The 26,004-nt window shown below is 64.1% G+C and overlaps 1 protein-coding gene across 2 annotated transcripts in view; it reads right to left on the reverse strand.

The window, feature by feature from the left end:
* Positions 1-25,422, reverse strand: part of LOC111138935 (potassium calcium-activated channel subfamily N member 3) — a 186,362-nt gene extending 160,940 nt beyond the window's left edge. Inside the window, exon 1 of one of the 2 annotated variants that reach the window (XM_022490943.1) lies at positions 24,528-25,422. In XM_022490943.1, coding sequence (XP_022346651.1) covers positions 24,528-25,400 — 873 coding nt within the window. In that variant the 5' untranslated portion in view covers positions 25,401-25,422. The remainder of the gene's footprint in view (positions 1-24,527) is intronic. The other variant, XM_022490944.1, reaches the window with a different exon arrangement.
* Positions 25,423-26,004: the final 582 nt, after the last annotated feature.

Below are 26,004 nucleotides of genomic sequence, written 5' to 3' on the forward strand. Positions count from 1 at the left end.
CAGGTAAGAATCAGCCCTGTCCGCACTCCACCCCCCACACCGTGCGCCCTTGTGTGCCCCTGGGCCCAGCTGCCGCAGCAGGACACTGAGGACAGCACCCCCTCCCTCCCTCCCACGGCCGCGTCCCACCCCGGGTGCACAGACTTAGCTGGAGGGGGCCTTCTAGATCACCTAGCCCCATTCCCCCTCTTTCCCTGCAGAGAAGGGCTCTCTCCTTCTAATCTGCTCCAGGCCACACACCAGTAGCAGAAAACGCTCATCTCGCCCTGAGTCTTCAGAGGGCTGGGCTAGTGTTGCCCCCCATCCCGTCCTGGCCGCCTGACATCAGGGCCCCCTCTGAGCCCCCTGCCATCCCTCCAAGGGGCTCCGCCTGGTCTGGGGGGCGGGCATTTCTCCCACGGTTAATTCAGAGCAAATCGGGGGAAATAACCCCAACCTACTGTAGGTTCTCCATCTTGTTTTTGCTTAAAAATAGAAGAGCTTAAACATAAACAAAGGGAAATGGTCTGGAAAAATAACCAGTCGGCACGGAACAATGGGTCTCTGGCCCCGGCCCTGGTCAGCATCGGGAAAACTGCTTTGCAGAAACTCAGCTCCGGGCCTCGTGGCCGCTGGCACAGGCCCCTGGTTGTGTGCAAGTGCGGGACGATGTGGAGGAAGTGACGCAGACCCAACCCAGGCTGTGAATAGGCCACATGGCACTTTCCCGACGCCCCCTCTCCCACCCGGCACCAAACTCTGGCCCACGCTTGGCCAGAGGCGCCGCCCATTCCAGCAGCGGGCACCCTGCGAGCCACATCCCCTGCCCATGTCTGAGCCAGCTCCTCCGCGGGCCCAGAAGAGGCAGACTGGGTGCCTGTCTGCGCAGAGCTTCAAGGCTCACGTGGCCCGAGGGTCCCTGGCATGGGCCCGGCCCCATGCAGCGCGGGTAGGACCGTGTCCACACCCAGGGGAGTCGTGAACCTCAGTTCCTCCGCGTGTTTATTTTACCTGCTCTCATCCTGCAAGAACTCGAGGCCCCGACCTCCTGGCAGGGGCTCACCCTCCGGAGTGGGCTCACAGCAGAGCCACTTTGAGGCAGGAGCCCATGGTTCCCGCAGGGCACTGTTCTGGGGACCCTGCCAGCAGGAGCAAACTCCACAAGGATCCCCCAAGTCCTGTGACCTGCCAGACCCCAAGTCTACTCATTGTCACCCATTCCACATAGGACCTCACCTAATCCTCACAACAAGGAACTGTCGTCCCCACTTGACAAATGGGGAAACTGAGGCACAGAGTGATTGCACTATCTGGTGAGATCCCAAGGGGAGCGCAGGAGCCTTCTGATTCCAGCCTCGGGTGCGGAGGCCGGTGCTCGCTGTGCGTGTGGTCCCTTGGCAGCCACTGGCCTGAAGCCACAGCTGCTGGCTCTTACCCCCCGGGTCACAGAGCCCTTGACCCCAGCCTGCTGGCCGCCTCTGCATGGGGCTGACCCCAGGGAAGCCAGACCGCAGCCACAACGGGACCAGTCCACTCCACCCCCATCCTTAACATCTACCGACACAGAGGAAGAGTCCGTTCCTCCCTCCGGAGTTCTTCCGACGAAGAGTGGGCAGAGAGCACCCCAGGGTCTGTGCATGGCACGGCCACGCCTCCCAGCAGCCACGGGCAGCGGAGGGGACAGTTTGCACCTGCTGCCTGGCATGATTATTAATACGAATAGGAACCACGAACGTGCTACTCCCCAAAGTCTCCCCGTCCGGACAGAATCTAACCATCGTCCCAGACATGGAGCCTCTGTCAGGTCTGGGAGGCCTAAGGGCCCGGCTGCCCATGTCTCCCGCCCTGAGCCGTGGCACGGCAGCGTTCCAGGCCGCCATGAGCAGCCCCTCTGCCACGGTCCCGGCCCCCGGGGTTGCGGACAAGCACCATCTTCTGGATCAAGCCTCGTTAGTGGACACGGCGTGGCTGTACCTGCCTTCATAACAACGGTCTGTCATTCCTCCCAGTGTTGCCTCTGTCGTGGGCAACCACGGGCCTAGCGGGCCTTCCCTTGCTGACCGGAACTTCTCAGCCCAGAGGAGTTGCGGCGACGGTGGAACATCAGAACGTGTTTACTACTAGATCGTTGTGTCCCAGACACCAGCGAAGGGTTTCCTGCTTATGAAGCACTTTTTGGGCCTAGTTTTCTAGTTGACTTCTGGGTGGTAAGGACAGCCATTCCCAGCTCACAGATGGGAAAACTGACATGTGTCCCAGGGCCACACAGCTCGGGACCCCAAATCTCCTAACACTGTGTTGCCCAAACACTCTTTTCTTCACAGACCCGTGAATGTGGCCTGCCTGGGAGTTCTCAGGGACGTGCCATTCGAGTTGCGGTGGCCAGACAGCCCACCCCAGGCTGAGCGGACGGCCTCTGAGGGCACCGGGAGCTGGGCCTGCCGAGGCGTCTGTCCCTGCAGGCTTCCCTGCAGATGGTCCTGGACCTGGAGCCTTCCTCACTGACAGGAAGGAAAAGCAAAGACAGAAACTCCAAGAAGAGTATGTCCACACCAGAAGAACACACCAACACAGAGACCCAGAGCTCCTCTGCCCAGGGCTGAGCCAGGAGAGCCTGGCTGGCGAGGAGATGGCAGGACGCCCGCAGCCCCCTCTGGGAATTTCTCGGTGTGAGATGGGGACACCTTCGCTTGAGGAGCTCCTGCCCCAGATGGATGGTGTCCTGTGCTGGGCACAGAACGTGGGCTCAGAGCAGACAGCCAAGGTCCTCCTCCAGCCCTAAGCCTCAGTTTACAGATGGGAAACCGCGGCACCAGGGGACGGGAGCAGCCCTGGGCACAGCCTGCCAGGGTGAGGCCGAGCCAGCACGGGGCCTGTCCCTCTGAGGGGTCCTCTCTGGCTGTGGCTGGGACCCACAGCAGGGACCAAGGACGGTTCAGGCACCAGCTGGCTTCCCTCGGCTGTGCCCCCTTGCCCCGGCCGTCCCACAGCTGTGCCCCTGTTTCCCAAGGACAGGGTTGGCGATTGTCAGCTCACAGTTCTAGGTCTGAGCCACACTCTGTGCTATGTCCCTGAGACCCTACAGCGCCTGGGCTCCCATGGGGGGTCATCCCCGACTCCGAGCTGTCCTGTGCAGGGTCCGGGTCCTAGTTCTGTCCCCGTGACCTGATACTCAGTAAATACTTGAGCGAGTGAGTGACAGGAGGGCAGAGCACGAGGAAGGACCCCATCACAGGTCCGGCCATCCACGCCGTTAATGTGGGACTGGCGGGAGGTGGCAGGGGGTGGGGGCGGCCTGGAGCCACCATCACTTTCCTCATCCCACAGACTCAACAGATACTCACTTGCTTAGAACACACTGTTTAAGCCTTTACATGTAACAGCTGTGAGCACAGGCAAGGAAAACCGGAATCCTCGCCCTGGGAAGCTCTGACCTCAGGAGAAGTGGTGCTCCTGGAGGAGAGCCTGTCCTCCCAGCCACAGCCGTCTCAGCACCACTGGTGAGGGGCTGGGGCCCCGGGCAGGAGCAGATGCTGGGCCCCTGAGCCCCCAGCACAGAGGGCAACACGCAGAGCCTCATCGGTCAGCTCGGGGGCAGGACAGCTCGTCCAGACACACTGACGTGGCCCCAGCTTCCGGGCCGCCTCCCCAGATCAGCTGCTGGTGTCACCGGGGGGGGCCAGCAGCTGGGACGCCCAGCCGGACGGATGGTCTCGCTGAAGAAGCCCAGCTGGGCCCTGGGCTTGGGGGAGCCAGAAGGGCGTTCCGCGGGCTGGAAAGGGCCAGGCAGTGCGAGCTATGGGGGTCAGAGGGCACATCCTTCCTGGGGAACTCTGCCTGCTCCCTCCAGCTGCCACCAGCTGTGCGCGGCGACATCCAGCAGACACGGGTCAGGTGGCCAGAGGAGGATGGACGACGTCCGCACTGGGGTCTGGGCCCAAGTCACCCAGCAGCTGGGTCCAGACCCGGACGGTAGCTCTGGAGGCCCCAAGCCCTGCACTCCCAGCGGCTACCCACCTCACGTCTCCAGGGCCCACAGGATGGAGGTGGGTCCCCTGAGCAAAGCACCTGCATGACTGGGCTCCTGTTGCCCTTCCCGGCCTCACTCACACCACAGACCTTCCCCTTCCAGCCCCAAACGTTCCTCGGGCGCCCTCAAGACCCCGCTGTGAGCCTGCGACCCCCACAGCGCCCCCTCCCACGCGGCCCCTCCTCTCTGCGTCCTCCCCTGGGAGCGGGAGTGGAGGGGCAGATCCCGAGAGCCCCAGGGGTGCAGGGACCAGCTGTCCGTCCTCTCACGGGGTCTTCGCGCCCCCGCCCCTCGCACGGCACCTGGTACCTGAGAAAAACTCCACTCGTGTCTGCAGAATTCATTATCTAATGAGGGCATACGTGGCCTGTGGGCAGCACGGAAAGGGCCTCCTTCCCTTCCTCACAGAGCTTCTCCACCTGCAGAAGGGCCAGCAGCCTCTGGCCTGGATAGGTTAGGATATGCTCTAACCCCCAATTTTCCTTCTCCTCTCCCTCCCTCCCCAAGCCTAAGGGTGGCAGCAGCCACCATGACCAGGGCTCAAGGGAGGCGGTGTCTGTGCAGGAAAACCGCAGCGGGGGGCCCGGGAGACCTGGGCCCAGGAGACGAGGGCAGTGCCTCAGCCCACCGAGTGGCAGGTCACAGACAGTGACGGTACAGCAGCCGGGTGGGCCTCAGTCACCTGTGATGTCACACCCACTGCCCCTGCCCTGTCCCCAGCCTGTGCGTCCGCATTATGAGAAGCAGCTCCTGTGTTCGGGAGGAGCCGAGAGGCCCCGGAAGGCCCCTCGGGGCTCAGAGAGATGCGGTTTGATGGACCATTTCCTTTCGAAATTCTGCTTTCCCCACTCAAAGTAGGAACAGGGGGTCACCTGCTGGGCTTCCCCCGACCATCACCAACTGGTAGGGAGAAAGGTGCCCAAAGGGCAGGAGGGCAGAGGACCTGACCTGCGGGTGGAGGAGAAACCCACGGAGTGGGCGGGCCGGGGCCCCGAGAACACACCAGGGCCCCGGAGCTCAGCCAGGCTTGGCTGTCACCTGCATGGCTAAGGGGCTCCTGCCGTGTGCCTGGGGCAGACCCTCAGCAGACCATCTGGGTGTTTCCAAAGCAGTCCGGGCCTCCTGAGAGCATTTCCAGGGACCCTGGCCACCAGGGGACTAGTTTTGGGGAGTGGAGAGCAGAGGCAAACCGGTGGGGTCGGGGAGCCGTATCCAGAGCGGACAGCTGCGCCTGCCCAGAGTCTGGGGACAGCGCTTGGGGAGTCGGGGGTCTCCAGGTTCAGCCTGAGAACCGGGCAGGAGCAGCACCAGAAACCGGACCTCCCTGTTCTCTATTTGCCTCTTGTAATTTATCTAGTGTTTCCCAAAAGGTCACTGGGTGGTGATTTCAATATTGTAAAATTTGTAGAGATGCTCTAAAAGAAATGTACAAATTTCACAGGTTTACACTGGCTTAAAGGTAATATATTTTATTAAAAGCGTCTATTCTGAGTACACTTGGGGTAGGATTTGGTGACCGACTGGTTAGAGATCCAAAGGGCCTGTGCTATTAAAAGATTCCCTGTGTTTTGGGGTGGCGAGAAGAACAGGAGTCAAAGGCACTTGCTGGGGTAGGATTTGTGGACGGAGGAGAAGGTAGAAAAGTGTTCTGTGGTTCACCAAGTGCTACACAGCCCCCCTCCCTGGAGCAGGGACCTGGGTACGAGACCAAGGACCCCCTTCTCACTTCCCCTCTTGGGCTCCATCTGCTAAATCCAATCTCCGTGGTTCAGAGGGAAAGGAACAAGGAATCGCCTGAAGAAGACAGACCCCCACCCCACCCTGGGGTTGGCTGGCAGAAACCCCTCCTCCCATACTCAGGCTGGGACCCCTGTGGGATCTGGGGTCCCTCACTCCTCCGCCCAAGCCCCTCCCCCGCTGCATCCCCACGGACACCCTGCCCAGGGCCCCCAACATCGGGCCACCACACCCAGGCCAGGCGCACTGTAGGCCAGCACCTTGGGCTTCTGCCTCCCGGGGACCTCGTAGGGTCTAGCGCTCCTGTCCCCAAAGCCACCAGGAGGAGACTTGTGGGGGCACCCCAGCTAAGTGACCCCAGGGTTAAGGAGGGACTTTTTGAGTAAAGATGGGCCAAGGAGAGCCATCAGAGTCAGGCCTCAGGGCAAGCCCTTCCTGTCCCTCCAGACCCCACACTGAGCAGAGGGGGATAACCAAATAACCCTCCCCTCCTCTGACCCCCAGACCCGTGATGGCCGTTCCAGACTTTGCCAATCGTTAGTGTCCCCTGGGGAGTTTCCAAAGTCCCTGACGGGCAGGTTGCCCTGGGCCAATCCACCAGGAGGGCTGGAAGCCAGGCATGTGCACTTCAAGATCCATAGGCGACTCCAAAATGGAGCCGCATTTGGTACCACCGAGGTGCGTGCTACCAATTAATACCAATGGGCATGTCACCCCCAATTAATAAGGAAACCGACCCTCAGAGCAGCGGAGAACTCGCCTAAAGTCACATGGGCTCACATGGGCTCCACACGTCTCTGAGTCCAGTATGGGGCCCCTGATGGCCAGCGCCCGCAGGACGTCTGAACTACCAGGCACGGCTCTCACGCCCGGCGCCCCTCCAAGCAGCCCCGGGGCCGGGACCCCGTGCGCAGCGCTGGGTCTGCCCCGCCCCCTCCAAGAACCCCACTCCAGTTCTCTCCACAACAGAGGCCCGAGAGGGCCCCGAGAGCACGGTGAGATGAGGGAGTCACACTCAGAGGTGCCCGTGTGTGAGTCCGCACGGCCGCTGCTGTAGAGAAGACCAGGGATGAGCACGTGGGGGCACGCCCAGGGGGGCTGAGACCAGAAACCCACGGCTGGCCACTGGCTGGGGCCCTTGGGGCCAATCACGTCCCCTCTCTGAACCTCAGAGCCCCCATTCTAGGGTCTGCGTGGGCGTGGGCCCAGGAACACCACACCGCCCCCTGCAGGCAAACGGAGGCCACAGGCGGGGGGCACCCACAGACCCCAGCCTGGGGGGGTGCCTGGCCAGGCTGGGGAGGAGCCCAGGAGGGGGCAAGGTGACGAGCCCCTGGGATCACCTCCACCTGCCCCAACCCACCGACCTGCTGCCCACGCTGCCTTCTTCCAGGCACCACACGGCAACCGGGTCCCACAGGGGTCATTCAGGCTGCCCCCATGAGCCTTCCTGGGCCTCCCAAAATTAACTCCCCGCAGGACGTTGCTCCTGGGCACAGCTCTCTCCTCACACATCCCGCTGACCGCGCCCGCCACCCTAAGACCACGGAGAGCCTCAGAGCCCCTGCCTGGAGAGAGGGGTCTGGGCTTGCGTCCGCCGAGCCAGCCATGGGTCAAGATCAGGAGGCCTGGCCACCAGCCGACAGGGGGCCCAAGCCCGTACTCACTGGTCTACACAGAGGGGCTACCCCAAGTGCCGTGAGCCAGGACTGAGCAGCTTGGGCGGGGGACGGGCGGGCGCGCGGGGCCTGCCACTGCCGGGAGGTGGGGGGTCGGCAAATGACAGCAATGAGCTCCGTTTTGTCCCCACGGTCCGCACACCCAGCGTGAGCCCCGGCCCCCAGGGCGTGGTGTCTGCTCTGTGAGGACCTGAGCGGAACACCAGCCCGTCTGCAGCTGGACAAGCCACTCGGCCTTCCCAGGAGCTGGACGCCCCCTTCCCAGCCGGGCTCACCCCTGCAGCCTCCACGCAGACGCTCCCCTTATCCAGAACAAGAAGCTGCCCCCCCTACCCCCACCAGGCATCGGAACTCACGTGCCCCCCACCATACCTCAGCCTTCAGGTGGGCCAGGGCCCCGGGGGCCAGGAGGGACATGCAGAAGGTGGGCGGCTTGGCCACAGAGGCTGATACCCTGGGAGGCAACGCGCAGAGGTGCCGGAGAACAGCCGGGGAGTCAATGAGGGGCTCTCACCTGCACTGGCCCCAGGGCCCGGGGCTGGCCCACACGGACACTGCGACGGGGATGCAGTGCCTTGGGGACTCCCAGGGAAGGTCATCTGGGCAGGAACAGTGGCTGGGGGTCAGCAGGCCAGCGGGGGAGGGCGCAGTGGCTGGCCCAGAAAGGGCGGGCACCCTCCCCACGCCCCAGGACGACATCACGCGTCCATCACAGCAGTGCCCCCATGAAGCTCACACCGCCCCTCAGAATCATCTCAACACTGCCCTTCTGGCAGTTAGCCCTGTGGTTCAGTGGACGTGACCCCGGGGAAGCCCCGCCTAGGTGCCCACATCCCGCCAACGCTGCCATGGGTGCCTCCAGGAAGGGCCTGAGCGCTCAGCGCCGAGAGCCATGGAGTCCACCTGCCTGGGTCCACGCGGGCTCTGGATGGAAACGGAGGCACCTGCCCTGGAGAGCAGATCTGGAAGGGGGGCTGCTTGTCCCCCCGGCCCCGAGCACCCCCTCATCCCCACAGGGCCCGTCCACGCAGGTGCCCGGAGGCCGGTCCTGATGCGCGCGTCTGCTTCAGGCGCCGCGGAGCCGGAGGTGTCTGGTCCAGAGCAGACCCGACCTCACCGTGCACCGGAGCCCTCGGAGCCTCTGGCGGGGAAGAGGCCAAGCTCACCGTCTGGGCCCCCAGACCTCAGCCAGTCCTGGGGCCACTGTCCCCCTCGTCCGGGCCGCTGAGCCTTTCCAGTCTAGACAGAGACGCTCCACAACCCTTCCACATGGGCCATCCCACAACCCCGTTTAAATCACGACAACGAAACCCGGGAAAAGCTCGTTTTGATGCTCGTGGGCGACCCTGTTATTCATGGAGGAGGAGAACCGCGGATCCAGGTCTCCTGCATCCCACCCGGCGGGGCAAGGGGCAGCCTGCCGGTCCCCGGCCGGGGCTTTCCTTCTCGACCCCCAAGGGCCGGTCCCGCAGGGTGGGGCCACACTCTCTCCCTGCCCACCTCCAAAGGACGTGGCAAGGCCTCTGAAGCCACGACCCGCACGCCTCCCCCATGCTGCCCTCTTCCCTCTTCCCTGCGGGGGTCTCTAGGCCCCAGGCCCCAGGCGCTGCAGTCCTGAAGGCTCCCTGGGAAGTCCCCCTCCTGACGTGGCAATGGGACGGACCTCAGAGCTTCTGGGCACTGGGGGCCTCAGGACCTCCGCACCACACGGCGAAGGTCATCACTGACCGGGCTCAGGACAGTGACGCGGCAAGCCAGAGGCCGACTCACCTGGACTCGTTCTCCTCAGTTGTACCTACTTTTCCCCACTCTGCGCGGACAACGTCCCTCGTGTCTGCCCCCGCTGGCCCGGTGCCCAGGCCCCTCAGCACTCCGCCTCCCTGCCAGCTCCCCCGGAGACCGCCCTCGGGGGTGACCCTGCCCTGCTGCTTACCGCCCTTACGGCAGGAGGGGTGCATGTGAATGAAGAGCTCTGTCTGTCCCTGGCGCCTGTGGCCATCTGGACCCACCGCAAGGCAAGCTCCACAGACCCAGTGCCGTCCTCACCCCTGCCCATGCACGTGGGCACGCTGAGGCAGGCCCCGAGGTTGAAGCCATCCTGGGAATGGCAGGTAGAGCCCACCCTTGGCCCGGGGGTCCCCCCCACTCCACTCCCCGCCCAGCCACCCTTCATTCCCATGCAGACATTCACCCGGAGCCCCTGGCCCGGCTCGGTGGGGAGACCACAGCCCTCGCCTCACGGGACCTGCCTGCCAACGTGCCTGCTGCATGGGAGATGCTGCCCTTTGGAGAACCCAGGCTTCTGCCCAGGTCATCGACCCCAAACCCCCTCTTGGCCATTTGTTGAGTGAAGGACAGCCCACCTGTGCCCTTACCTGAAGCGTTCACACAAGCCCCGGTGCAGGTGCCTAACCCCGGGCCCCACACACAGCTCCAGGTGGCCGGACGCCAGGACGCCTCCCAGGCAGGAGAGGCCGCGCCCCACCTCCTGAGCATCCGGTGGGGCCCTGAACCCAGGGCAGGCAGCTCAGGGTAGGGGGGGGGCTCGCAGCTCTGGGCTCCAAGGGGGCCCAGGCTCCAAGCAGAGCAGAGCAGAGCAGGCCTCGACCCTCATACACAGCCTGGCTCCCCGGGGCACGGAGACGTCAAGCCCCACACATAAGCCACCCCACCTCTTGCCTCCTCTCACTTCTCCTCACGAACGGCGCCGGTCCCCGTCCAGCCAGACACCCTGTTCCCACCCACGAGCCGCCCCTGCTGCGGCTTGACCACACCGCCCTCCTCCAGCGCCTCCCACCGCGCTCTGTGCCCTCAGACCTGAGTGCCAACTCCGGGCCTGTGACCGGCTTCCGGGCCCTTTTCCAGTCTCTGGTGCCCAGCACTTCCAGGAAAGCCTGTCTCCTCCGTCCCTCCCTGAGAACACCTGGCACTGTCCACACTGGGCCTCGGCCAGGCTGTCCCTGCAGCTTGGAACGCTCTCCCCCTTGGCCTCACAGAGCCTCACTGTCCTTCCCAGCCCAGCGCACCCCGCGCCTCCTCTGAGAAGCTCCAGACACCAAGAGTCACAGGTGTGCCCTCAACACGCTGCCGTGCCTGCCCCAGGAGGCCTCACCCTGGGAGCCTGCCACCCCCAACCACGAGCTGTCTGCCTCCGTGCCCCCCAGCGACTCTGAGGCTGGTGGCCATCATAGAAGGGGCAACTGCAGAAGTCTGCCCAGGAGGTGGAGACCCTTCCCCATGGTGGGTCCTGTCTGTCCCCAGGGCTCAGAGCTCAGAGCAAACACTGATTTCCTGCGGCAGCCCCTGGGGAATCCTGGCCCATTCACCCCAGAAGGATCCTGGCAGTGCCCAGGCTGGCGCACTCTGATGTCTCTCCCCTGCCAGGAAAACCTCCCGCTCACCCTGCTGTCTCCCACTCACACGGCACAGGAACAAGGACCAGTTCCACCAGTTCAAGGAAACACCAAACAAGGGGCCTGATGCAGCTGGTCTGGGAGGAGGCCGTGTGGCCTGGCAGGGACAGAGGGGGTCCTGGGCTCCCTTCCCCAGCAGTCCCCTTAGGGCTGGGGTGACTGTCCCCTTGCCCCCCCCCCCCCCCCCCCCCCCCCCCCGAGCGGCCCTGGAGACACCACGGTCCAGATGAACGGACCAGAGCCAGCCTGCAGGGAGGCAGACGCAGACACTAGGAACAAGGAAATGCCCTGCAGCCTCCAGCCTTGACCTGGGCCTCCGGCTGCTGGCCCAGAGCCCATGGCCACAAGGGCCGCCCGTGAGTGAGGCCGGGGGCGCAGGTTCAGGGCGCCGGGTCAAGACGCCAGGTCAGGGCACCGGGTCAGGACGCCAGGTCAGGGCGCTAGGTTAGGGAGCCGCGCTGCCCCCCCATGAGACGTGAGCGGTTCTCTCTCACCCCGAGAACCTGTGAGCGTGTGTCACCCAAAGTCCCCCCGTTCTCTCTTCCCTGTCCTGTGCCAGAGCAGATGGCCTCCTGCGCCGCGCCCCGCCCCCTCCCCTGAGGCAGTGCAGGCCTGGCCAGGGAAGGAGGAGGGGAACGCGCAGGTGCCCAGAGCCAGCGCTCACCAGGCATCGAGTCCCTAGCAGGGACCCCACATCAACACGGCTTCACAACACTACAAGGCAGGCGCCAGCCGCCAGCCGCCAGCCGCCCTGCACCAGAGGGCGATCAGGCTCAAACATCAAGCCACCAGAGTCTCCCAGCCGGTGAGGCCCAGAGTCCGGGTCTGCCCCACAGAGCGCCTGTGGCCGGCAGGTCTAGACCTCACCCTCCAGGCCCAGGGCCCAGCATCGGCAGGCGATGGAGAAGGCCTTCAGGGCCACTCGTGGTCCCCTTCCCGACTCCCTCACGGCAGTGAGGGGCCAGGTGGGACTGCTCCCCACATGCCCCCCAGAGCCCTGGACACTGGGCTGGACGGCAGGTGAGCGTGGGGCAGGCCGACCCTGAGGAGCTGCTGCTGCTTCCCCTCACCCCTGCCCTAGGCCCACGAGTGGATGCGCAAGAAAATCAGACATGCGGACCCGTGGACGTGCGTCTTGTTTCCGTGACTGCGTGTGAAGTCAGGCCTCCCAGTGGACCTCTCAGCTACAGAGGACCCTCCTGACGCGCCAAACGGACCTGGGTCAGCCGAGAGCAGGAAAACATGACTTGAAATGTGGCTCTGACCCAGAAAGACCTCTGGGGCCTCCGAGGAGGGCGTGTGGTGGGGCTGGAGGGAACTTAGGTGAATTTTTTTAAACGTGGCCCGGGGTGCCACAGACGGTTTTCGGGAACGGGCAGGGAGCCAGCCGTCATGGCAGGGACCCAGACAGAGCCCCCCACCCCAGGCCCTGTCCTCTGACCTCCCACTGTCTCTGGGGCACGTGCTACCCACTGACACACCTCAACCTCAGTCCAACCCCAGAATCTTCCAAATCCCATCTTCCCTCCACCACCGTTTCTCCCTGGCCTCCACGCTGGCTCACAGAAACTCCTCCTTGCATTTGCTGGGTGACCTCCCGACTCCCCCTTTCTCTGCCCCCCTCCCAGCACCAGAGCAGCCCATAGCCGGCCAGGGATGACCTCCACCCCGGGACTCCAAGGGTCCCAGCACACCTCACCGTTAGCCTGTGCCCGCCTGCCAGGCACCATGGCCCTCACCGGTCGCCGGACTGGGGCTCCTTTCTCCCCACCCCCTGTCTGTTCCCAACTCAGCAGCCAGAGGGTCCTGTTAAAATGTGAGTCAGACCTCGTGATGCCACTCAGAGGCCTCCGTCTGCCTCACCTCACGCCACGGAGCCTGCAGCGCCCCCCCCCCCCCCCCCCCGGCCCTCGTCCCTTGGGGAGTCAGCCTCGCAGACCCTCACAGCCCTGAGACCTCACTGTCCAACACAGTGGACCTTGGCCATGTGACCACTGGGCCATGCCACGTAGCTACTACAACAGGATTTTAAAATATATTTCATTTCTAGCATTTACATTTAAAAATTGACAGTTGGTTGGGCGCCTGGGTGGCTCAGTGGGTTGAGCCTTTGCCTTCGGCTCGCGTCATGATCTCAGGGTCCTGGGATCGAGCCCCGAGTCAGGCTCCCTGCTCAGTGGGGAGTCTGCTTCCCCCTCTCCCTCTGCCTTCTGCCCCGCTCGTGTGCTCTCTCTCTCAAATAAATAAATAAAATCTAAAAAAAATATTGATAGTAGGGGACCCACGGGTGCCAGTCAGTTAAGCATCTGACTCTTGGTTTTGGCTCAGGTCGTGACCTTGGGCTCCGTGCTCCGTGGGGAGTCTGCTTGGGATTCTCTCTGTCCCTTCCCCACTCATGTTCCTTCTCTCTCTAAAATAAATAAATCCTTTTTAAAAACTGGAAGTCCATGTTTTTATTGGAAAACGTTTAGATATACTTGCAACAGCTTGGGTGTGAGTCCACTTCTCTCACTGTCAGTTCTGAGCCCCAGTACGGATCTGGGATTCCACCGTCAGGTCAGGGTCCGACGGCGCGCAGGCCCTGGGAGGCACAGCTGGACTTCAAAGACTCAGATGAAACACGGAGAGGGAACAGTCCACAATCCCCTCCACTGATGACACGTCGCAACGGTGGTCTCTTTACTCGGCTGGATTCAGTAAGAAAGAGCGCGGACAGGAACTTCCCGTGTCTCTTCCATTCCACGTGTACCGGGTTCCTGGGCAGCGCCAGGCCCCAGGCGCCGGGCATCCCGTCCGCAGGGGTGAAGCTGCGCAGGCTAGCGGGCAGCCAGCCAACCCAGCCTTCCCGGCCCCCCTCCCTCCTCCCTCAACTCCGGAAGACCCTTGCACAGATGTCCCCTGGGGGAGGCCTTCCCGGACACTGGCTCAGAATCCCGACTCTCCCGTGCCTTCGCCTCCAGCTTTGCTTTCCTTGATTGTGTTCAACACCTCCCAGCAGGGGCCTGTGTCACAGCTCAGCGTCCGTTTAGCCACGACCCGGGTGCTCCCGGAGGCCGTGGCTTCCGTCGGCTGTGGTTTTTTCCGCCATCCCTGTGGGGGAACGGGCACATGCTAGACATTCAACAATCGGTAGCCGGAGATTCCTCTGGGGACTGCGGGCACACGGTAGGTGCCGGAGATTCCTCTGGGGACTGCGGGCACACGGTAGGTGCCGGAGATTCCTCTGGGGAGTGCGGGCACACGGTAGGTGCCGGGGGCTGCCCCCAGGACCCCTGGGGGAACAGAGGCAGCCAGGTGCAGTGTCACCAGGGGAGGTAAAAGCGAGTAGCGAGGTCCGTGCCTCAGATACGGCCCTGCCCCACACCCCCAGGAAAGCCACCGTGGGCACTATTGGCGAAGGTACATTTCCTCTCCTCCCCATCGATTTTTATTCTCCCAGTGAGAAGACAAATCTGTTTCCCTTCCACCAAAAGGCCTCAAGCCATGGCTACTTACATTATAGTAATTAAATCCCTGCTGCTAGGAGAGCTCGGGAGGGAGCAGGCCTCAAGCCAAGGGCTGGCCTGCAGGGGAGCAGACAGTGGGGAGGGAGGCTGGCCAGAAGGGCCTGTCTCTCTCAGCTGTTTCCCAAGAGTGACAAAACCCACTTAGCCACAATGATCTGGCAGGCTTTGCTCCCAGGACTGGGGGCTAAACCTCGCCCAGCCATCCACCCCCCACTCACTTCCTGACCCCATCTGGCCCTCACCTCCCTCCTGGAGGAGCTGTTCTGTACACAACCTCACGTCTCCCATTTTCCAGATGACAAAACTGAGGCCAGAAGCCAGAAGCCAGGCCTCCCAAACCCAGCCCAGGGCCTTCATCAGCACCACATCTCCACTGGTGCTCAGCACGGGCCGACAACCACGTCACACGCTCTGCCCACGGTGGTGTCCCGCTGAACCCCCACACTGCCCCAGATGTGGGGCCACGATTAACCCCCAAGGAGACAGAAGACAAGCATGAAGGCAACTCGCCCCGCGCCACGCACGCGTAAGCGATAGACACAGGGTTCAAAGCCAGACCTGCTGTGCTCCCCCGAGGCCAGCCTCTCCCGGGGAGTGGGACCTGCAGAGCCGGCTGGGAGGCGGCCGCAGGTGGATGACAGATGTGGAGGGACATGGGGGCCGCGGGGGACAGGCCACGTGGGAGACCTAGCCTCAGGCTGGGGGTCAGGTCCAGGCCGCGTGCACTTGCTTCTGTCCCTTAGAACACGGACACCCTCTCCAACCAGCCTGCGAGCCCAGGCCTCGGCGAGTGTTGGACCCCAAAACCAAGCAAGACACCTGGTACCTGTCGACCTCCCCCATGGGGGACCTCAGCCCCGGAGCCCAGCCCGCGCTCCAACATCCCGGGGTTCCCGGAGGGTCAACAAACCTGTCAGTCGATAGCCCTCCCTCCCAACGAGCTCCAATCACCCACTGAGGCTCCGGGTGAGGCTGGTAGGGCCACGAGGGGGCCAGGGTAATAGGGTTGCAGTGGGCAGGGTGGACGCCTGGGAGGGGAAAAATGGCTTTTGGGCTTGAAAGGGCTGAGGCCAGGAAGTGGCCACACGGGGCACAGGCACCGAGGACACTGCCGGGTTCAGATCACGGGGCGGCTGCTTCTTGGCTGTGGCTCTGGGCAAGTTCCCTGACCTCAGCTGCGTCGTCTGTCAGTCGGGACCATTGTGGGGACCGAGGAGACGAGGTATACGGAAGAGTCTCAGTGCGTCCCTCCCCTCCCCGCTCTGTCCCTGTTTTCCCTCCTGAATGCGACGCATGTGGGAGCCGTTTTTAGGGTGAAGTCTTTCTATTTTATGAGAGCAACGTGTTCTCCCGAGCTGCTGAGGCTGGGGGCATCAGACACGAACCAGCCCACCACAGGGGCAGCTCTCCCCGCCCCGTCTCCACCCTGCAGCGGCTCTTGGCCCAGCCCAAGCCATCTCATTCCGGGGACCCTCCTCTCACCATCGGACAGCGAGGCCGACCTGGTTTCCTGTGCCCAATGCCCCCCGCCCAGCATGGCACCACCAGACCCTCAATGGCAGGGGAGGTATCCCAGCAGTGCAGACACCTGGTCCAGCCCAGAGCAGATGGGGTGGGGGCCAGAGTCACGGGACCAGCTGAAGGGTCCCCTGGAATCCCATGGCCACTGGGCTCTGGGAAGAAAAGCCGAGCCTTGGAGACCCGTGTGGGCCAAGGAGCCCCCAGGGCCAGGTCCATGCCACGCTGAGTCCCCCATCGCCCCCCTCAGCAGAAGGAATGATGATCCCACTTTCCAGACAAAGAGGCCACTGCCCAGGGCCACTCAGCTAAATCGTACACAGTCAGGGTCGGACCCAGGCCTGTGTGGAGAGCCTGAGCTCTTTCAGGAAGAGGCGCAGACAGCCACCCACCTCACTGACGAGACCCTGACGCTGACCAAGTTCTCAATGGCGTGGACCTGTGCACTCCTGGAACCACGAGCAGGGCCGGCCACCTGCAGGAGTCCGGCGGGACTATGACTTAGACTCCCTGCACCCTTGTCCCTTGCGATGCTGAGTGGCTTTGGACTAGTCACTTCTCTGGGCCTTGAGATCTGTAAAGAGGACGGCCCACCCTGCCTTCCTCCACCTGCGGGTCCGTGGGACTCGGCCGCCCAGCTTAGAGGTATGATTCCACACCTGGCCAGGTATGCCCCAGCTCCCCCTCAGGCCACAGCCCATCCAGCCCTGAGCCTGACCCACAGTGACATGCTCAGCCCAGCCCTCATCCTGGGGGGAAGCAACATCGCTGAAGTCAGCAGTTCCCGTCGTTCCCACACGCGCCCACGCACGGGAGCCTCACGGGCCCCCAGCCCAGCAAGCCAGCACCCGACCCCGGGGAAGCCAGAAGAGAGGAAATGGCTCTGTTAAAATCGGGAATCTTCTTAAAAAGGAGAGAAGTTCTGCAAAATCCCCGAGCAGACGCCGGCGGGTGCCAAGTCCGGCAAAGGCGCTAGGAAGGCCTCCGCTGGCAGCCGCTGGGGTCATGGGACCGGAGCAGCTAGGGGACCGGAGCCATGAGCCCCCGCCGTCCTCGCCACACTGCTGAAGGCCGCTCCCTCCACGCACAAGCGGGAAAGCGAGGCCTGGGGACCCACGTCACCGGCCTAACGACCCCCAGCAGTGAGGGGCTGGGTCAGACCAGCCCCCCGCTACCCAGGGGGCTCCTTCCCCCACCCCGGCGGGCCCCCACTTCTGCGGGTTTCCCCGTCAGTAAGTGCCCAACAGCAAAGCACGGTTTGCAGAGACGCGCCGGCAGGCCGGGCCCTGCGCTCCCAGGGGTGCGCAGCGGGGTTCAGCCCCTCGGGAGGGCCTTGAACACAGCTTTCCTGCCCGTCTGACACTGGCATCACGCCTGTCCCTTGGGAAAGTGCCCGCCCGGCTGACTCAAATGTAGCAGACACCAATCTGCGAGTTCTCTCACACCGTCCGCGTGGCGCACATCCAGGGCCCCACGGCTCTGCTCGGAATCCAACTCTCGTTACCTCGCGGCCAGGCGGCCCTCGTGGAAGGAAAGGAAAACCAAAAACCGTCCCTCACAGGGCAGGCCCTGACCCCCAGCGTGTCCCCCGCATGCCCAGAGCGGGGAGCCAGCAGCGGTCCACAGCCGGGAGCCGGGAAAGCCCGTCCTCTCGCCCCCCAGCCCCGCACTCCCTGTCCTGAGTCTCCCGAAAGCCTGTCGTCTTGAAGACCCACGAGGAAGCCCCCACGTCTCCTCAGCCTCCCGCTTCTGTGCCAGGACGGCCTCCTCACGGGCCCACCCCCACCCTCCCACCCTCCCCACCGCCGTCCCACGCACACTGCCTCATTCTGCTCAGTCATCGGTCATCGTGCGTCCCCCTGACCTTCCTCCTGGACTCTGAGGCTCTGGCCTGACTCCATGGCCTTATTTTTGTTCTCTCCACCTGTCCCGTTTGCACGGACACACCCAATTAGCTGTGCCCAGGCCACGGATTGCTGACTGTGGGTTAGGACAACTGGATCTCCTGAGGCAGGAAGGCTCCAGAAGCCCAGGCCAGGCCACCATGGCAGCCCCACCTTCCAGGGAACATCCTGCCTCCCCTCGCTCGTCCAGAAGCATGACGGGCAGCCCATCACCCAAGGACGAGAAGGGGGCACAGGCCGCATGTGCTCGCCTCCTCCGGAGCCCGCGTCTGTGGCTAATGGTGCGGAGGGGGATGGGTGCCCTGCCCAGCCCTGTGCCCTCCAGGAACCTGAGGGTTCACAGGAGCAGCTTCTAGGCACCAGGTTTGCCAACGCAGCAGTCGCAGGGGTCAGGGCTCAGTGTGTGCCTGACTCTGTGCCAGGCACTACTGACAGGTGGGGGCTGGGAGTCCCTCCAGACACGGGAGAGATGGGCTTCAAATTCAAAAACTCCCTGGAGACCCACCATCAGAGGCAGCCAAATCTGAACTCCAACCCAGAGCCCAAGCCCTTGACCGCCACGCTAGCCTGGTGCTGCCGGTGCTGTCAGCTCAGGGGGGACAAGCCTCAGGTCTTCGGTGTGGACGCTGAGCTCGGGCCGACTGCAGGGGTCAGTGAAGCGCTAAGTCGCCCGGTGCCTTTGCCCTTGGCACGAGCATCCTGCTCCCTGCAGAGAAGCTCTCAGATGACACCGGGCCCCAGGAAGTCCCCGTGTGTCCCTGTCCTCCCTCCCCGCCCTGTACCCTGCCCCCAGCAGGAATGGCTCCAGCCCCCTTCCCTCCACTCTGCCCAGTTAATCCTAGGGGACCACCGGCTGTCCACAGGGAGCCTCTCCAGGACCCTGAAGGGCCGCCTCATTCCTCAGCACCCCAACGCCACCAGCGGACACTGAGGTCAGCCTGGATGGCTGCGCCGGGGTGCAAACCTGGCCCCCAACGACAGAAGTTGAGGACCGTGAGCTGTGGTCTTTGCAGCGGAGCAAACGCACTTGTAGTGAGACCAGAAAGTGCCGGAATGGGGTGGGTGTGGAGAGAACCCTGCCCTCATTCTTGAGTCCAAGAAACAGAGGCCCAGAGAGGCCAAGGGTCCTGACAACGGCCACACAGCGAACCGGAAGCAAGAGGAGAAGCAGAGGGGCCTTTCTTGAACACTGACTGTCACTAACAGAGCCAAACACAGCCTCATGCCAGGGAAGGAGGAAACTGGGCCCTGAGGAGGAAGAGGGAAACTCCAGCAGCAGGGACGGAGAAGCCTGTAGCGGTTCCCTCACTCGAATCCCCCACCGAGATCTGTGGCAGGGTTGAGGGGCGGGAGACAAACAGGCCCTGGAAACCCGGGCTCTGGCTCTAGAATCACCGCCCCGCTCAGGGGCCCCGGGCGCAGACCACAACCCACTCTGCAGTGCGGTTTTCCTCCTGCCACTGTCTGCAGTGACCCCAGGGCCGCTGGGGGCGTGAGGAACACCCGCACACAGGTACGGTGCGCAGCGCACAGGACCTGTGGAGCCCGGTAGGTCGCCCCGGCAGGAGCCCGGCCACCTGTGCTGGGGAGGGAGAGCTGCCCACGGGAGGGCTGGGGGCCTCGGCGGGGTGGGCTCCTGTTCACTGGTGAGGCCCGCGCCTTCCCCAGCCCCGCCTGGCCGGCGTCGCCCCGGGGCAGGACTAGCAGGCCTCCCCATGGACGTGGGCCTGCGCGCATCTCAGCCCAGACCCACGCTGTCCCGGGGCCCCACACGGGCGCCCCCCAGTTCCCTGCCTCCCCTGAAACGTTCCTCCCCGCCCAGTGCTCCGTGTCATCGAGCTCTAGCCCTTCAGCCTTGACCTGCCTCTCCCCCCAATGACAAGCAGCTTCTCTAGCAGCAGCCGGCAAGGGCACAGGCCCAGGTTCTCATCGCAGCACCCCACGGGCTCACCCGGCAGCCTGGCCTGGGGACCGCAGGGCGAGGGGACGGGGCCGTGGCCACACCCACCGCTAGGACTCCGGAGCCCCCACTGCCTCGGGGGTGCTTGCAGGCCCTGCGGGCCCCCAGCCCTCCCGCAGCCGCTGGGCTCCAGGGGGGACGCCTCAGACCCACCCGCCTGCGTCCTCCAGTTCAGCAGGCTGCGCCCCTGAGAACGGCGCCCCCCCCCCACCATTTAAAGAAGAGTAGCTGCTTTTCCGATCTCTCACTCTCCCGTTCAGGGATTTAAAATAAAGAAAACCGGGCCGAGACGCCCCTCACAGCCACACTCTGTCACCCACGGTGTCCCCCAGTGTGCCGCGGAACCAGCCACAAACAGCAGACTGCGGCTGCTCCGTGCGGGGACACGGGCTCCCTCCCTCTCATGTGTCTTTACCTTCTGTTTTTCAGAGTGGATCTCTGGACCCTGGCCCGGCCTGTGACGCCCCCAAAAGCTCAGGAAGGGACATGCAAGGTGGCCCCCAGCTTCCCAGCAAGCCCGTGCCGCAGACCCTCACCCAGCGACAGCACCAGGCCCGGGCACAGGGGACGCTGCCGGGAGGGAGGGGTGTTGGCGAGCACCCCAAAGCCTCCCCGGACGGCTACAGATGACGCGATGATGCTCCGCGGACAGGTGCGCACTGCTCTGGTCCCCGCTGGGGTCACAAACGTTTGGCTCATTAGTGGGCTGGCCACAACGGCTGTAAATGGTGTCGCCACCACCTGGGCAGGGGCAGAACCTCGTTTCCATATTCTCAGGCCTGCTCCTGCCCTCCCTGGGCAGACACAGTCACCGTGACGGCAGAGGAAAACCTGTGCCCGGCTCAGACCCTCCCACCTCCCGCGGCCCTGTCCTGCAGGTGCCACTCGGGGTGGGGATCGGGTCCGGGGAGGGGTCTGTCCCTTCAGATGCCAACATTCCTGAGACCACAGGGGCGTCTCCTCCCGAATGCCAGGGTGTCCCCGACAGCCCCCGCCTGTCCCAAGGGGGCTCCTAGTCTGGCAGGCGCAGGCCGTCCTCCCGGCCACGCCGGTCTGCTGCTCTGCCCGTCGGCACACAAGGTCTTTTGGGAACCAAACACGTGTCCAGGGAAGGCGGGGGCTCAGAGACCTGGGACCTGCAAACCTACTCAGTCATTCTGGCTAGAGGCTGAGTGTGGACTCCTTGACCTCTGCGAGGTCAGCAAAGATACACAACATGTTGGCCCTAAGGCACCCCATTTTCTTTGAACAGTAAATGGCCAGGAGCCCTAGCTCCCCTGGGCTTACAGAGAGACCTGCCCTTTCCCAGGGGGACCCCGAGGTGTTGTGAAGAAGGACAGGGAGCCAGGCACGGGGCCGGGGGGACAGGGCAGTCTGGGGAGCACGGTCCCACTGCTCCACCCCAACCCACGGCCTGGGCAAGCCCAGCAGCTGGACCAGGCAGAGGACCGCTCGGCCCTGGAGGTGAGACCCAGTTGGATGGCGAGCCCGGGAGTGGTTGGGGGTTGGACACGAACAGGGGACACGGCAAGCTGCCTCAGTGTACCAGCATTTCCTGGCCTCCCCTGAGGTGGCCCCACAGCCTGAGCCCAGAGGTCCCTGAGAACCAGGCCCCCCGGGACTTGCCAGCTGGACAGAGGCACAGCCGAGCCACAGCGAGAGGCAGGCTGGGGCAGGGGGTCCACAGCCCGGGGAGGAGAGGGCCCGGCCCCGGCTCTCCCTCCAACCAGCTGACAGAGCACAGCAGGGAGTTCGAGGCCTCCCGCCAGCTCGGGAAGGTCACAGGACGCCAAGCAGGACTCCCTGAAGACGCGGCGCCTGACCTCCGACTGGCACAGATGCAGCGGAGCCCAAATCACTCAGAGTTCCCAGCAGGATCTCTGGGCCTGGCCTGCTCCCCACCGTCAGCTGGGGCTTGCGAGAAGGGGACCAAGGACAGTTCACCTCCTCACACGGGGCCCCCTTCCCCACGAACTCGGAACATGCTCAAGGCAGGCCCTGCCCCTTCTCAAGGGAGCCGGGCCCACGCGGCAAATTCCTCCCGGGAGCCGATATCCGCCAGAGATGCAAACATCCGAGGATGGAAACAGAGAGCCCCGGCAAGCAGCAGCTCCCGCGCAGGCCAGCGGCCTCCCATCGCTCGGTGAAGACGCGTGTCCCTCTCCCAAGGGCCTCTGAGTGGGAAGCGCCACCCTCAGTGTGACTGCCACACTGGTCAGGAGAGCTGACAGACGCCCAGAGCTCTCCGGCTCGAGACACAGCTGCCCAGCCCAGCCCTGGGCCCGCCAGACAGCCGTGCAGCCCTCTGTCCTGACCCAAGCCCTGTGGCCACGTGGAGCCTGTGACAGGCTGGGGGGGCGGGGGACAGACGTACCATCCCCTACAACAGAGCCATGATTAGAGCCGTTTGCAGGCAGAAGACCTGGCCCCTTCTCACAACTTCTCCCTGACAGGACACAACTTCTCACGCCATGGCCAAGGGTGAGCTCCCAGCCTGTGGAGGCCCAGCTCTGCAGGCAGAGCTGGGCCCAAAGACTCTCCCCTCATCGCCACTATTAATAACAATGACAACAGGCCCATGTGGGAGCTGTCCCCGTTGACAGCTGGGGAGACGGGCTTGCAGAAGTTACCCTGTGGCTCGTCCAAGATCACAGCTCTGGGAGCAGCAGGCTGGGACCCAGACGTCACCCGGGCTCTTTACAAAGACCCTGTTCGTGACTGGGAGCGCCGAGGGTTCGCCGCCTTACGCATCCTGGGTCCATGCGGCCTGACCCGGGAGGCACCCTGAAAATGCGCGTCCCAGATTGACTCAGTGTACAGAGGGGCAGATGGGAAGGCTGGGGAGCAAGGCAGTAGGTTCCCGTGAGCCCTGCTGGTCACAACCCACACTGTCTCAGGGCACACAGCTAGGGCAAGCAGTCCCAGCCCCGCACACGGCCGTGAGGGTCAGCAGCTTAGAACTGGGTGAGGCCCAGCCCCGTGGGCCCGCCTCCCCCTTCCTTCACACCAGAGTCTGGTTTCCCCGGCTCTGGGTAAGGCCCTTTCCCGGGGTACTCGTTCAGGGAGGCGCCCGCTCCAGACTCTCCCCTGCCGGCAGCAACACCCCCCCCCATGGCAAGAAGACCAACGTGACCCCCACCGAGAGCCATTTCCTTAAGAGCTCTGAGCACCGGGGTTGGGGGGGTTGCTGGGAGGCTGGTTTTGCCCCTTGCCCTCACCCCCTTGCCCTTGGGCCTTCGTCAGTCTCCCTCGGGGAGGGCTCCCGGCCCCCACAGGGGGCTGGGGGTAGGCAGGGCTGTGCCGAGGACGGCAGCCCCTCCCCGCCCCCTCCCAAGCACCCTCAGGAGAGGCAGCCCCGAGAGAGAGCAGCAGGCTCAGAGGCTCGCTCCGGGATGACTAAGTGAGCTGCTATTCCCGGGGAAACCCCACTCACTCCTGCTCTCCGAGGGGCTCCGACCCTTGCACTATTCGGATGCAGGCAGCTTCCAGGGGCCGCCCTCCACTGGGGCAGCCCCCCGCCGCAGCGTGCCCCTGGGGGACCTCCGCGTGCGAGGACGTCTTGGTGCTGGCTACTCAGGTGGCCTGCAGGTCTGCCCGTGCCTGCGGGAGAGAGAGGCTGGGAAGGAGGGAAATCCGATCGGCACCTCCCAGGCTCTGCGGCCGGGCTTCGACAAGGAATGTGGCAATCCCGCAGCAGCTGTGCCCAGCCTGAAACGAGCTCTGTTTGAAACCTCCGACAGCTGAACCCCTCCCAGCCTCCCCCTGCCCAAATGACCAATAAGAGAAATCCAAGGGACAAGCAAGCACGCACACACGCCCTCCCCCACGACAGATTGAGGGTGAGGGGGAGAGCAGGAAGAAATCCACTTGCCCGCTGAGTGCCCGGCGCCCCAAGCCCTCCGGCCTGCCGGCACACCAGGGCCCCCAGCAGGCAGAGCCCTGGCGGAAACCCACCTGCCTCCATCCCCCACGCCCCTGGAGGCCGTGATTTCTGAGCCGCCCACCTCGGCCGGGTGTGCACACACTCCGCCTTACTGATCCCGGGGCGCGGGGAAGCCCTGTCAGCCCATCTGAAGGAGAGGGGCTCCCCAGGGCCAAGGCCAAGGCGGCGCCCACCTGCTCTGCCGGGGACACCTGTAGCCGGTCTGCCGGCTGTTTACAGGCAACGGCCTCTGCTGAGGGCTCTTTCCTGAGGGAAAGGACTGTGGGGGGTCCTTCTGCCTGTTTTCACCCCTGTCCCCAAGGGAGCTGGGTCACCGGTGCTCTGCCATCTAGCCCGAAGTCTGTCAGGGACAAGGGGGAAAACAGAAACTTGGGAAGAGAGGGAGAAGCCAGAAGGAGAAGGGAGAGGATAGAGTCCCCACCCCCCACCCAGACATTTATTTCTCTTCTATCCTCGGGAAAATGGAGTGGAGCAGGGCGGGGAGCAGAGGAGGGAAGTCGCAGGAACTGGCAGGCACATCAAGGCAGAGGGTAATTAATTGGTGCGTTAAGCCGCTGGGCTCTGCTCTGGTACGAGTGAACCGGGAGGAAAACGACGTCTCAGAAGGGAATCTTTCCTCCTCCCTAACACAGTCTGCAGCAGACAGTGTACCGGGTGCCCCCCCCCCAAGAAAGCGAGGAATGAATTCTCCCGGGATTCGGAAGGAAAACCATGGGAAGTTCGAGTGTTCCATATAATTGAGCAAACGCCTCTCCCACCACCGCCTCTCCCCTCCATCAATCTCTCTCTCTCCTCTCTCTCTGTTGCTACCTACATATCCCTTTTGTTCAAGGTATAAAGAGAAATCGCAGCCCCTACCTTTGAGTACAAACCCCAAGAGAGCTCGGTCTCTATCACCATAACAACAATTCCAAACATCCCAAAAATCAGAGCATAGTCACTGAGCCGCTTCCTCTTTTCAAACAGGGCCCTCCTGTGTCCCAGCTTATAGCCAATGTTCTGGGTTTTCCGCTTGTTGGCTTTGGGGAAGGTGGCGCTGCTGGGGGTGGTGCCGGTGTGCTGGTGGTTGTGGGTGGCGTTGGGGTGGTGGAGCAGGGTCTGGTGGGCATGGTTGTCCTCCCGGGAGGAGATGATGATCTCGGGGGGGTTGCTGGGGCTGAAGAGCTGGAGGGGCTGGCCTTCAGGCTCGGCCTCGATGAGGTTCCTCCGGGAGGCGCTGAGCCGGCTGAGGGGCTTCATGACCCCACCACTGTACTTGCAGGAGCTCATGGCGATCTCCGTGAAGGGGTTGCTGTCCCGCCGGTGCACCAGGGGGCTGGCCTGCCGGTGCCGGCCACCTCCAGCAGGCCCACTTGTGGCTGTGGAGCTTGGAGAGTGGCCAAGCAAGTGGTCATTGAGATTGAGCTGGCTGCCCTGCCTGGAGGAAGGGTGGAGGACGGCGGTGGAGTTGGCCGAAGGGGGGCCCCTGAGCGTCGTGGGAGAGGAGTGCAGCAGGCCGGGCTGGACGGGCTGGCTCTGGAGTTGGGCGAGCAGAGACAAGGGATGTGGTGGTGGTGGCAGCGGCTGCTGGAGCTGAGCGGGCAGAGGCGGCGCCAGGGGTCCCGGGGGCTGCTGGGGGGCTGCTGCCGGCTGCGGCGGCTGCTGCTCATCCCCGGACGATGGACAGGGACACTTGGGGTCTTCATCCAGGTCCCCCACCCCCGAGTCATGGAAGTGCCCAGAAGTGTCCATCTTGGGGCCTGGCTGGATTCCCTGCAGCACAAGCCCCCACCCTAAAGCCACCCTCGCTCCGAAGACGGCCTCAGAGAAAGCCAGGCATCCAAGCCCCCACCGGGTGTCTTGGCCCCAGTCTTCTTTCTTTGGCTTCGGTCCTCTGGGGCTGCCTGGGGTCCAGACGCCGCCACTCAAGGATGCATTGCACTGGGCAGGAGGGGCCTGGAGCGGGAAGCAGCGGAGAAGGAACTCCGGCTCCGGAGGTGGCCCTCGGGGAGCGCGCAGGGCCAGGCTCAGCCTCACTCCTCGCGGGCTCAACAGCTTTGCTCGCCTCCTGCGGCCGGCGCTGCTCAGCAAGCCAAGCCCACTTAGTGGCCGCGGCGCTCATTGGCTCGACTCGCGTCCCCCCCGCCCGCCTCCTAGCTCCGCCCCCGCGCGGGCCCCTCCCCAGAGGCGGGGCCTGCCGCGCGCGGCCCCCTTGCCGGGCCGCGCGGCGAGGGCTGGGAGCTGTAGTTTCCGCCGCCGCCCGCGCCCCGGGCCGGCCCTTCTTCCTGCGACAGGTGCGGCCGGAGCCCGGCGGGCCGCGGCGACAGGGACGTGCGCGCCCGCGGGGCGCTGGGAG

The sequence above is a fragment of the Enhydra lutris genome, unplaced genomic scaffold (assembly GCF_002288905.1).
Source record: "Enhydra lutris kenyoni isolate GAN:26980312 unplaced genomic scaffold, ASM228890v2 scaffoldscaffold94, whole genome shotgun sequence".
In the NCBI taxonomy this organism is placed as follows: domain Eukaryota; kingdom Metazoa; phylum Chordata; class Mammalia; order Carnivora; family Mustelidae; genus Enhydra; species Enhydra lutris.